The 12,933-nt window shown below is 36.2% G+C and overlaps 1 protein-coding gene across 7 annotated transcripts; it reads left to right on the top strand.

Moving 5' to 3' along the window:
- Positions 1 to 4,260: 4,260 nt before the first annotated feature.
- On the top strand, positions 4,261 to 12,845 carry LOC116847688 (ABC transporter G family member 23). 7 transcript variants are annotated; one of them, XM_032822956.1, is made up of 14 exons: positions 4,261 to 4,426; positions 5,295 to 5,683; positions 8,003 to 8,199; positions 8,274 to 8,544; positions 9,652 to 9,884; positions 9,959 to 10,148; positions 10,323 to 10,412; positions 10,534 to 10,649; positions 10,797 to 11,185; positions 11,426 to 11,541; positions 11,625 to 11,695; positions 11,846 to 11,934; positions 12,072 to 12,248; positions 12,416 to 12,845. In XM_032822956.1, exons 3-14 carry the CDS (start codon positions 8,003 to 8,005, stop codon positions 12,715 to 12,717), a joined length of 2,241 nt encoding a protein of 746 aa, XP_032678847.1. In that variant the 5' UTR covers positions 4,261 to 4,426; positions 5,295 to 5,683; the 3' UTR covers positions 12,718 to 12,845. The 7 variants fall into 7 exon arrangements, with proteins under 7 accessions (XP_032678847.1, XP_032678844.1, XP_032678851.1 ...); XM_032822953.1 differs by having other exon boundaries at positions 4,267 to 4,426; positions 5,036 to 5,683; XM_032822960.1 differs by having other exon boundaries at positions 4,271 to 4,426; positions 5,378 to 5,683.
- The last annotated feature ends 88 nt before the right edge of the window (positions 12,846 to 12,933 follow it).

The raw sequence follows: 12,933 nt of genomic DNA, 5'->3' as shown, positions 1-12,933 counted from the left end.
TATATATATATATATATATATATATATATATATATATATATATATATATGTATAAATTAAAAAGAAATATTGTAAAACCCGTATATGTTTTGTGCTCCGATAAAATAAATGAGACACTTCTTTGTTCTACAGCTGTTATTATCGTCGTGACAACGAATGTTAATTTCATTATTTGTTTATCACTAGTATTACAATTTGTGTTTTTAATACTTCAGCAACCGTATTTAACAGCTGTAGGTTAACCATTCGTATATTACCTAATAACGAGCAACCCGCTATGCTGTCTTGTGTTAAACGACGAAGTGCTCCTGTCAACTATCAACCTGCTATACTTTCTTGTACTAAGAGATACAAAGGTGAGTACGCTAGATCGATCGGTAACTCTATTGCTCTGCCGGATTTTTATTGAACGATGATACATGATAATAATAAATGTATTAATTATGAGAGACAAGAGAAAATTAATATAATAATAAAATATAATGATAATAAAATTAAGAGAACAAGTCACAAGCTAGTAATCGATAGAGTGAAGAATAATAACCAATTATAAAATATGATTAGTTGCCTTTCAATGTATTTACCTGATTATTCTTTATTATTCTCTGACTCTGAATTTTTTCCATAAAATGTAAAAGTGAGTTAACGAGGGATAAAAAAAACAGCAGTAATAATTAAAAGATAGAAAATCACAGTCAATTCAATATGTAATAAATAATTTGTTTTGTATAGTTTTTTTCCAATTTCCTCTCTAATCTAGAATAACTGAAAAAACTGGTTTGCTCTACTAAGACTAGTCAGCCTTGTGATGCTTTAAATCAGTGTCAGTGGCAAAGAAGACTCGTATGTTTTGCTGCGCTTCGTTTTATATATCGATACGTCACGGTCACGTGAGCTTAGCGCGACTATTCGAAAGTAGCATGGAAACACATTAGGCACACGAGAAGTACACATTTAATGACCGTGCATACGTTTATATTGAACTTCTTGGATTGGCCAAACAATAAGAAATGATCTATGATTCCTTCCGTGGCGAGCAACGTGTTTTTGTCTTTTTATATTGTCGAGACTTCCATCTCGGGCCTTCACAAGAGAGTAAATGAAAGTACGACTGATGATGATTCGGGATGATTTCAGCCAGTCCGTCGAACTCTCTTTGTACACTATTTTCTTCGTGGAAGAAAGTTCGAACTATTAAGTTACGTAACAGGCTAGCTGTTGAGGGTGAGAGAGAGAGAGAGATGCAGATCACACTCGTCGAGCAGTCATATAACTCATAAATTTATACCGTGATGTAAAGGATAAATCCTTCGTAGTTCTTTTTTTTTTTTAATTAAACTTCTAACTTAACCAATATCGATGCATTTTGCTTCCTCTTTTTCTGTTACTAAGAACCTCTAGATAATCTTATTATGCATTATGATACATTATTAACGAGTTCTGAGTAACATGTGTCATAATATTAACCTTCGTATAATTAACATGAAAAAAATTATCAATAAATGGATGTAACTATAATGACACATTTGAGAAAAGAAGTAGAAAAACTATCTTTTTTATCGACCAGTATATCAATTATAACTATAGATGTCACAAATTAATCTTTCCAAGTTATTACCTCGACAACTGATAGTTATTAAAAAAAAAGTTATTTTGCAAATTCAGATATTTTTATATCTTAATGAATGAAGATGCAATAAACAATGAAGAATCGTATAAAGAAATTATTTTAAGACAATTTCGATATTGTCAAAATTATTTTATTCCCAGAGAGTCCACATAGTTATTGCAATTATTATGCGTGTAGAAGCTAATATTAATATTGACTATAAAATGCTAAAGTAGTCACTGTAATCATAATTTTTTATCGTACGCGTCTTTAAAGACCTCGCATATCGTCGATTATAAATATATCGGAAGCGGTTCGATTCAAGAAACAGGTCACCGTGTACATTTCGCCGAGAGACTATGTACAGACGTATTATCAAATATTAAACGCAGCTTATACCGTTACTAGTGCTTTAAGTATCGATATCGCGTTTCCTTCGACCATATATGGTCGTTTCGCAATGCGCTTCGCAATCAAGGTGATTTCAGTGTGATTTACGCATCATGATAGTTCAGCTCGGTTCTCGAGATGAACTCGGACATAGAAGAGGAAGAGAATCTCGAGTCACGGTCGTCTCTGCATTGATTCCAAGTAACGCACGCTGAAAAAAAGGGTTTAGTATTTGTAATCGCATAGTAATTGTAATCACTTAGTAAAATATTTATAGTTGAGAGCCATTTGTGTAGCGAACGTTGCTGTAATGTTGGTGATAATTATTTTATATGCATGTTGCTACAATTACCTTTTTGTTAGAAAAAATGTAATAGCGCAGAGAAACTATGATTCTAGTAACAATAGTCTTCTTTTCTCGCGCTCAGTGCATGTTTGAATTTTCGATTAGTTGGACACCGTGTAGAGAGCGCATTTTTCGTGTGATCTACATATTTCTCAATAATATTTATACATTGGAATCTTACATGCTGAACCACCGAGGTCAACGGTCAAGGCTGAGCTGCGAATGTTGCACCAATGAACACGTCGATAGGTGCTCACGCACCATGGTCCTCTTCAGCATACAAGACTGTCCGCGTCTTGCGTCACGAGTAGACTATAGGATTACTTCATAACGGAAACTGCACGGTCTGACGACGATCGAAATCATCGAGGAATTTTGCGCGTCGGTTTTGCGAGTTTGCGGACCGCAACGAATAAACGATAATGTGTCGTTCGGAAAATGTCTTCTCGGTGGCTCTCACGTTACTTGGCGCGTATCAGGTCGAACTTTTCGGACGTGCTGCAAGCATCCGGCAGCAACTTTCGACCAATTAATCGCCGCGAGTAGATTAGTGAAACGAAATGCGCGTACGTAATGCTCCTCTTTTGCAATATTACTAAACACGAGTGAAATTCGACTAGAAATCGAAACTGTCGGCGCTCTTGCAGTAATGAAAATTACGAGGTGCTTGCAAAGTGTATTATAATAGTAGTAGTGTAATTAGCAACCGCGCACTTCGCGCGAATTTTAACGGACAAGATTTCCTCGTTATTGTGTTGACTTGCCAAACTCTGAATCCTGCTAATTCAAGAAATCACTACGCAAAACAAAGAATCACAGGCACTTTCGTGATTTTGAGAGATCTTTCCCATTTTTATTATTTATTTCTTTTATACATATAGAATTTCGCTTAATTTTTTCAAATTAAATTCAAAACATTAAAAAATCCATACTAAGAAATACTTCCTTACACAGAATCTATGCAATTAACTTCGTATACAATAGCAAGTCGATTTTCCAATAACTTTAATCTGTCAATATAGAACCAGTAAGCGTGGACTTTGAGAGTTCGTCAAGGCGATCCTCTTTTTTTGACGTTCTTGCACTTTTTCTCGAAACCTCTATTTTTTCTTCTTCGACGCGCATAGATAATAGATAGTTTATATCCACGCGAAGTCTTTTTTCCAGAAAAATATGATCTACTAGTAAATCCGGTTTGGAGACAATAACAGACATCACCTGTTTCACAAGGATAATGGATAAAAACTATATTACATACCTGCTAACTCACTTTGATCGGTCAAAGTATTTAGAGAGTATTTAATGCGAACAAAGTAAACGTATATTCGGGAATCAAATAATACCGAGACTAATATCACATAGAAAATTTTATAAATGTTAATTCTAAATAAAATTAATATATTTTTCATAAAGATTATTTTTTGCGTCTTACTACACTATAAATTAACGCGCTCTTATCAAAATATTGCTATCGTGATTTGTGTCGTTGAATTTATCTCATTATTGAGATTTCCAAGTCATACGTTTTTCTTGTGAAATTTGTTTATTCAAAATATTCGTAAAGTCTCTTCTAGTCTCTAGCATTTGCATGCGAAATGGTTGTTTTATATAAAGATGGAATGTGACCGGTTTGACTGGACCGAAAGTTTTCTGATGAAAAAACAAAGATGAGAAACATATGTGGTTAGACGCACCAGTTAACGAAATAATGACCGAAATTGGTTCTAGAAGCGAACGTGACTGTTTCTCAATGAATTCGGAGGTCGCCACGAACTTGTATCTGCTGAAAAATACAAGTCTCATATGTCACAAAAATTTCATAAAAGAACTACTTTTTCATACAGCAAACATCGTTGGATGTGCGCAGAGCTTGCCCCCTCTAAACATTCGTCTTTTGCTCGAGACAGACGATTGCACAAGCGGCCGATTCTCCGCGAGGTCCGGACTCAAGTCGAGCCAGTTCTTAGTGGGCCTCGTCGTGGCTAGGTCACTCTTACTCTCGGTTTTCCCAGGTTTCGCTGCACTCTCGCTTCGTCAGTCTCTCCGAGCGACGCGGAAGATTAACACATTTACGAGCTCTGGTAATAGTGACGTGAAGTTATACAAACACACCAGATGCCAGCGCGCCAGTCTGGGGTGTCACAGGAATTCAAATTTTAATTCTTTGTGAATCCTTTCTTTAGGATCTCGAATCTCAATCCCCTTGAATTTTGTGTTCGCGTCACCCCACTTAGGGAGAAATTTTGTTGAATTACTCGTCAAACCTCGCGACGCGAAATTGGTATTACAACTATTGTGCATTGTCTCGAATCCTCGATATAATGCTAGGAATATTACTTGAAGCGAAAGTTCTGTTTTCAAATTTACAAATCCTGATATTTAATTGTTTGTAGTTTATAGTAATTCATCAGTTAGCACAGCGCTTCTCAAAATTTTCGAAACTTGAGTAGTTTGGAGTGTATAATAAAGAAAATAAATTTTTTTCTTAAAGCAGATCTTGCAGAGTGCTTTAAATTGTTATTATCAGTTTTTAATTATTTTTAGTTTTTAAAATTTAGCTTTTAGCTTCCACTTATTTTAAAAAGTCTAACGGATGTCCTTTCCTTCATCAGACATTTGTCTTTACTATTTTTCTCAAAGTTCTTATGACATTCTAATTTAAAAATTAATCGAAATTAATCGAACGTCAGACATGTCATATCAAAATCAAGGCGTATATCTTTCGAGAACATTCCGAGGTTCGTGAGGAACAAAGAAAAGAAGCGTGTACAACAATCATAAACACAAGTAGCTTTATCAAGGATCAGCGATCATTAGTTGCGTCAAAAATTCATCCATAATTGTAATTAGTTTGATCATCCTGCGCTCTGATCAAATGAACAAAAATATGATTGAAAAGTAGACTAAAATATATACTTAAAAGAAAAGAATAAAAAAAGTACAGCATAGATTAGGCCGCTGTGAAATAAGCAGTTGCAAAATAGACTATACAAGGGGAAATCACTCAGCCAACCATTCAAATCATTCAAAAGCAAATTACTCGAGAACATATCTCCAACAAATTTCCATAAAAGATACTTTCTGAGAAGATATGCTTGGAATTAGTGAAACAAGTGGTATATTTGAGTGTGTGCACACGAAGAAGGGTACAACTATATGTGGATAAACACGGATATGAATGAGGTGAACGAGGAAAAACGATGCGGCTGATGTGAGCAAAGAAGGAAAAGAAGTATTACCCAGAGGTACTCGATAGGTGATCCTATTACGCGATCTCGTTATTCAGCGATACTTCATTCGAGGAAGCAACATTCAACGTCAACGGTTGTATTGCAAAGGTTAGGTATTTATGATAATACGATCAGGAAGAACTAACAAAAAAAGCAATCTAAACTCATAAAATACATTTTTTACTTACCACATTTTTTCCTCCTCTTTCGTCTTCAGTTCAAGCTTAAGTCTTCTCAAATAGGAATATATAATTTTCTTTGTATGACATTGTAAGAGAAATATTAAGACATAAATTGAACGCAATGCTATGCATGAACGCATACAGAATTCGGGAACAGAAAACAGGCATGTTACGCCGATGCCAATCAACATTAGCGTTGTTCTTTTGATAATGATCGCGGAAGTTGATGATCTCTCTAGCGTATCATTGACTAGCAATCTTCTTTTTTTCAAGGATACGACTTGTTGTCGAATGCAAACAGTCATCGTGATCAAAGAAATTCTGCAACGTAACTCGACATGTCAACGCAATGATATAATATCGCTTTAATATCGCTCATACAATTTACTTTATTTCTTTTAATTGCACATAAATCGTTTCTGTTCTTTCCTTTCTTCTGCGTATACACAGTTTTTCATTGATGTATTTCTATTCTCTAGGATAGTGACGTTTGAAATGTTCGGTCGAGCGCATCACACAAAATAATCTTGCGTCAAAACTATTGATTATTCGAGCAATTGCCGATTTCTCGAATGATCAACAGTTCTGATGTACGAGTATGCAGATATGTCGCGACTTACTGGAATTTTCCAATGTCACTATGCCCGAGGAATAGAATTGCATTATTGGAAAACGGTGTACAAATATTAAGATGGCGTAGCTGTCGACGAGCGAATACTTCACGAGCAATATTTTGTATTTGAACGCTTAGAAGGTAAAAGTGTTTTGCGCGATACGTCGAACTTGCTTGACAAGTGATTACGTTCGACAACGACGTAAGCAAGTTCATCGAGAAGAAACGAAAAGAGGAGAGTTGAAAGAAAGGAAAGTGATCGGACGTAACCTTAGGCGGTCAGCCTCTCTCTTTCTCTCTTTCTCTCTCTCTTTCTTTCTCTCTCGATGTTTCATAATATGCGTAAAGAAATGAGCGAATTACGTGAAAGCAGCGTTGCGTGGCGGCACACGTAGTGCTCGCTCATCGCGCACATTTCTCAGTCGCCCATTGACATAATAACGTGCTAGCCAGCATTTTGTAATATCAGATATTGCGATCTGAGTAAAATATACGATTTACCGCACACTGTGTCTTCATCACGTAAAATTTATGTTAGTTCTCGATACATTTAAAATTGTTTCAAAATTATTTATCGGTGTATTAAACGTGTTTTAATGAAACTATATGTTAGTATATTTTATACTGACATATTCTTTTTATTCGTTAAAAATAAGAAATTGTTTCAAGCGCAACAAATTATTACGACTCAACCTATGTATGAGTTCACTAAAAACAAGTTCACTAATAACAAAACCTTTCGCGACGTGACCTAATTGATCGAACGTGGCGCAATGCATTCGGTTTCTCAATGAAAGTTTGTTAATCTGAAAATTCGAATGAATCATCAAGAAAAATAGCAGATTTTGAAAGAAGAAGTTTAGGATATTTGAAAAGCACGTAGTTTGCAGTATGTATCTCTTACGTATAGCTCTTACATAAAGTAAGAATTATATATTATAATATACGGAAACATTTTTTGTAGCTTACTTATTCGAATTAAATATACAGGATATGTAAGAATCAAACGCTGCTATTAGAGCAAGTATTTTAATAACGTAAGAATAATAATGTTTAATAGTTAAATGTCAAATAGTTTCCTGGATTTTACAACGCACGCTCCTGAATCTATCTTTCAAGTCAAACCGACCCTAAATCTCAATTTTTAATATTAATATTAAATCTTTAAGGTTGGTTAGTATTAATTAACACATGTGCATTAATACGTCGATATATTATATTATCCTTGCATTGTTAAGATATTCACTTCAATATCAACGTTTAATTCTTAATTTAGTTGTATACTTCCGAAAATAGTTTATATATATATATATATGTATATAAAATTATATTATATGAATGGATGTGTATATATATAGCATATTTGTCTGTTGTTAAATGCAAAATACTGGAAAAGAAAGAGTTCTTTTTAATTACGGCTCTGGAGTCAGATGACGTCAGATAACTGCTTTAAAATAGTTTCTGTTTGTTTGATATGCTGTTTATAAAAGTCACTATAAAAAGTGGCTTAAGCCACTAATAAAGTATCAAGTGGAGATTCCGCGTATTTTTCCTTCTCTCATATATTCTTGTGCAATGTGACCGAGAAACAAATAGTATCACTTTTTTCCTCATTTCTTTTTTAACGTAAAGATGGCAACTGCGAACTCATCGAATACTCTGATGGAGCTGAAAACCCGGCGACAACAGTTCCAGACGCAGACGTCCACCTTGGACACGCGAAGGAGACAAGCGGTCTGCGTGAGACGGGCCTTCAAAAAATACGGCTCCAAGAACAATCCAAATGTCATTCTGGATGGCTTGAACATGACTGTGCCTAAAGGCACGATGTGAGTAATTTTATCCTTGATTCATCCTTAATTCTTACGAGTGATGACAATAAAACAATCGCTGCGTTACACAGTTATGGACTGCTCGGTGCGAGCGGTTGCGGTAAGACTACCTTGTTGTCATGCATCGTCGGCCGCAGGCGATTAAATTTAGGCGAAATCTGGGTCCTGGGTGGCCGACCAGGGTCCAAGGGATCCGGGGTGCCTGGGCCCCGGGTTGGCTACATGCCGCAGGAGATCGCCCTGTACGGCGAGTTCTCCATTAGGGAGACATTTATCTACTTCGGCTGGATCGCCGGCATGACGACGGATCAAGTGGACGAGAAACTGGAGTTTCTCATCAAGGTGCGTTTTCTCAGCACGTTCCTTTGCTGCCGCGCTATTCCTCGCGTTGATCCGCTGCAACGTTTTTGTCGCAGTTACATTGAATTCTATATAGTTTTGCGTGACGTACGCGTCTTTACACAAGAAAAAAACCCCGAAAAAATCGATCATGTGGATGTGTTGCACATATAACACATACATTCTTTAGATCATCAATTATTTGTGAGATTCCATCTAAACTGACGCGTGGAAAATGATTAAGTTGCTCGAGCACATCGTAACAAGTTTCTTTTTATAAGGTCATGAAAAACGCAAATCACCATTATAATAAAAAAAATTCTGCAAAGAAATATAATTACATCTGACATGTCATCGCGTAATATAGTTTTAGTTTATATAACTTTTTATTTCCTTTTAAACACACAAATAAATCGTTTCTTTTATTTCTTTCGCATGTACACAGTTTTCCATTAATGCAATCTCGTAGGACAATTAAAATTTTCGTTCAAAGGTGCCATGCATAAAATATTTATGCATAAGTGTTGATTATTCGAACGCTTGTCGATTCCTTGAATAACTGACAGTTATGATGCACGAATATGCAAATATGATGTGCCTGGCTGGAAGTTTCTGATGTCACTACGACTAGGAAATCCAATACTAAAAAGTTACGATAAAAGTTACGATATCAACAAGTCTTTTTCTACAAAAAGACTCACCGTGGAACTCTGATAAATATATTATTGAGAATATCTATTAAATATGTCAGAAACGTGATTTTATCGAAATAACTGAGCGATTGTGTTTTGATCGCAGTTTTCGTAATTACTCTTCAAACCATACACCGCAATATATTTTTACACACATACGTGTTCGATTATATACAAGAAGAACGGTCCAGAGAAATCGATCATATGGGTTGTACGCACGTGTGAGACAAATACACATATACGTTCTTCGGGTTATAACGTGCAAATTTTCCGATTACGTACGATATGAAAAAAAATTTTTTTTTACGAGTTTATTGTGTAAAAGCAATAAAATATTATTGAAATAAGATAATTATTAAATAAGATATGTTGTAAATAATGCGACAGGACAATAACTACGTGTGAATTGTGATTGCAGTTTTTGCAACTACCTTCAGAAAATCGTTTCGTCAAGAACTTGTCGGGTGGCCAGCAAAGGCGAGTGTCTTTTGCCACCGCTCTCTTAGCTGACCCCGAGCTCCTGATTTTAGACGAACCAACTGTCGGTGTAGATCCCGTTCTACGGCAGAGCATCTGGGATCACTTGGTGCAAATAACGAAGGGTGGCAACAAGACCATCATCATCACCACTCACTATATCGAAGAGACGAGGCGAGCTGCTCAGACATAATCCTCTAGCGAGTAATTATCGAAGGACTAATTATCGAAAAGACTTGTTTTTTCAGGCAAGCTGGTATAATCGGTCTCATGAGAGGCGGAAAATTCCTCGCGGAAGAATCGCCGACGAAGCTGATGGAGATGCACCGACTCGACACTTTGGAGGATGTTTTTCTGAAGCTAAGTAAGAAGCAAAATATGGGCTTACGTCGAAGGAGCAGCATCCTGAGTAGCATAACAGGCGTTCCACCAGAAAATGTGAGTGTGACTCGAGAGAATCTTGATGCATGCGTGGTAGTTTGGCAGTAATTATTCTTACTTTCTTTCTTAAATGCGCGCGCAGTTTGTCAACTCAAGCATCTCTCTCTTAGCTTATTTGATTCGTTTCAACATTGTCATTAGCTTTTATTATTACTGCTTTTCGGATTGCAGGACGTAGACGACGAAATGAGCGGTGAATTCGGCGACAACGTGAGCATTTCTAGTCGAAGAAGAAGTGTGGTCATTGTGGACGATGGCAATGTAATGATATGATATTTCTTAATTACTTTCTCTTGAATTTGATGATATTATTTCCTATATAATTATATAATAATCAAGATTATATAATAACTTTTATAATCATGTGCTTCTTTCGCGATAGCTGCCGTCGGAATTACCGCCGGAAGAAAAAGGTTCCTCCAAGTCCACTATGCTCAACCCAATGCACATGAAGGCTCTCATCTGGAAGAATTTTCTGTGGATGTGGCGGAATGTCGGGTAACTCGATCTTATGTTTAGCTTTATTAAAATTCTATGTTTTCACTTATCTTTCATTTATGCCCGTGCATTCTCATAATGTTGTCTTTATCGACATTGATAAGTGTTGTATCATTTTCTATTTTTATGCTCTCTTCCTCCTCACAGAATGATGGCGTTTATCGTCGGTCTACCGGCAGTTCAAATCATTCTCTTCTGTTTTTCCATCGGCAAGGATCCTGTGGGTCTTCAACTGGCCATCGTCAATCATGAATTAAACAGCACCGTTATGGAACCATGTATACCTACGACCGGCTGCGATTTGTCGCTACTAAGTTGCCGATATCTTCAATACCTGACTAAGAGAACTTTAGTGTTGTTACCTTATGACAACGATGAAGAAAGCAGAAGCGCCGTGGAGAAAGGCTTAGTGTGGGCTGCTATAACGTTCCCGTCAAATTATTCCAGTGCTCTCATGGCCAGGATAGAGGATGGAAGATATGCAGCAGAATGGGATATAGAATATTCTCAGATGGACGTTGTCATGGACATGTCTAGTATGCTTAGAAATGCTTTTCTTGGTCGAGAAAATGTTCTTCCGATCGGCTTAGTCTGAAATAGTCTGAAATTTTGAAACGTCAGTCATCTTTTAAACTTAAATCTTTCAATTTCGATTGGTCAAGCAAATATTAGAACTTAAAAATTGTTATAATATGTTATAGTATGTTATAGTACAAAAATTGTTATAATATGTTATAGTACAATATTATTTTATTTAAATACTCTTTATAATACAGACCAACAGATAGGCCAATTACTACGGAGGGACTTGATTTACGCGTACCAGGATTTCGCAAGAGACGTCTGTATAGCTTGCAATTACAGCGAGAAACTGACTAGCATACCTGTAAATGTAAGAGAAGAATTAACACGTAACATTACAATTCTCTAAGACATCTTCGATATTTTTACAATATAATTTAATTGTTAAATTAGCTCAAAAAGCCGATATATGGACCCTTGAACCCCAACTTCAGGGATTTTGCAGCTCCCGGAGTAATTCTGACGTGAGCACTTAATTTACAATATTTATTTTATATAATATGTATATTGTGTTCATACAAGAATATTTCTCGACAAATATTGAAGAGATTAATTAGTGTATTTAGTATTTAATAAATAACATATTTTTTTTTCTTAAATATACCTTTTTTCAGGATCATCTTCTTTATTTCGGTTGCCTTGACGTCAGGTTCTTTGTTGCTGGAGAGAAACGAGGGTCTGTTGGAAAGAAGTCTCGTATCAGGTGTGTACAAAAATGAATAATATAAAAGGAAATAAGTATTTTAACATTTTGCCAAGGTAGAAGTTGACTCGTAGTCGATTGAAGGTGAGGAGAATAAACACCTCGAATTATTATTTATTCATTACATATTTATTCAGGTGTTACTGGCACGGAGATTCTTTTCGGCCAGGTGATTACGCAATTCGTGGCGATGCTCGGACAGACAGTGATGGTTCTCATCTTCTGCTTCACGATCTTCAGGGTCACCTGCGAGGGTGATGTCGGCTGGATCAGCACGTTGACCATCCTTACAGGACTCTGCGGCATGTGCTTCGGTAATTTCTTCACTATCTTAATATCGCGATGGTCGATCGAGTTGCATGCGCAGAAAGCGCGAAGAAGCGATCTGATAGAAGCAATTCATTTTTCATTAGCTACCGTATGTATTTCTAGAAATTTCGTGTCCAATCAATTATGTAAATAAGAATCAACTAATTTTCAGGCTTTGTCATCGCGTGTTTCTGCGAGAACGAGCGATCCGCTACGTATGTGGCGATGGGATCGTTTCTACCCATTGTAATGCTCTGCGGCATTATCTGGCCGATCGAGGGCATGCACCCCATCCTCAAGTATATTAGCTTCCTGTTGCCGTTAACAAAGAGCACGGAATCGATGAGAGTGATTCTGGCCAGAGGCTGGCCGATTTCAAATCCGACCGTTTATTACGGTTTCATCGCCACGTTCATCTGGATTAGCATCTTCATGACCTTGGCGATACTGTTGCTCAAATTCAAGAAGGGTTGATTCGAAAGCAGCAAAAGGTGTGTGTGTAATTTTGTGGAAATATAAAAGAGTCAACCAACCTCTTTATGTGTAAATCGTAATACATATATATATATATATATATATATATATATATATATATATATATATATAACGAAGTTAGATATACCTTAATTATTAACATCTTAGCGATTGTTGTATAATAAAACTTAATAAAGGTAGGAAGTTTTGGACTTA

The sequence above is a fragment of the Odontomachus brunneus genome, unplaced genomic scaffold (assembly GCF_010583005.1).
Source record: "Odontomachus brunneus isolate Ranch 3 - 2012 unplaced genomic scaffold, Obru_v1 Obru_scaffold_082, whole genome shotgun sequence".
Taxonomy (NCBI): domain Eukaryota; kingdom Metazoa; phylum Arthropoda; class Insecta; order Hymenoptera; family Formicidae; genus Odontomachus; species Odontomachus brunneus.
This window is presented reverse-complemented; position numbering and strand designations above follow the sequence as displayed.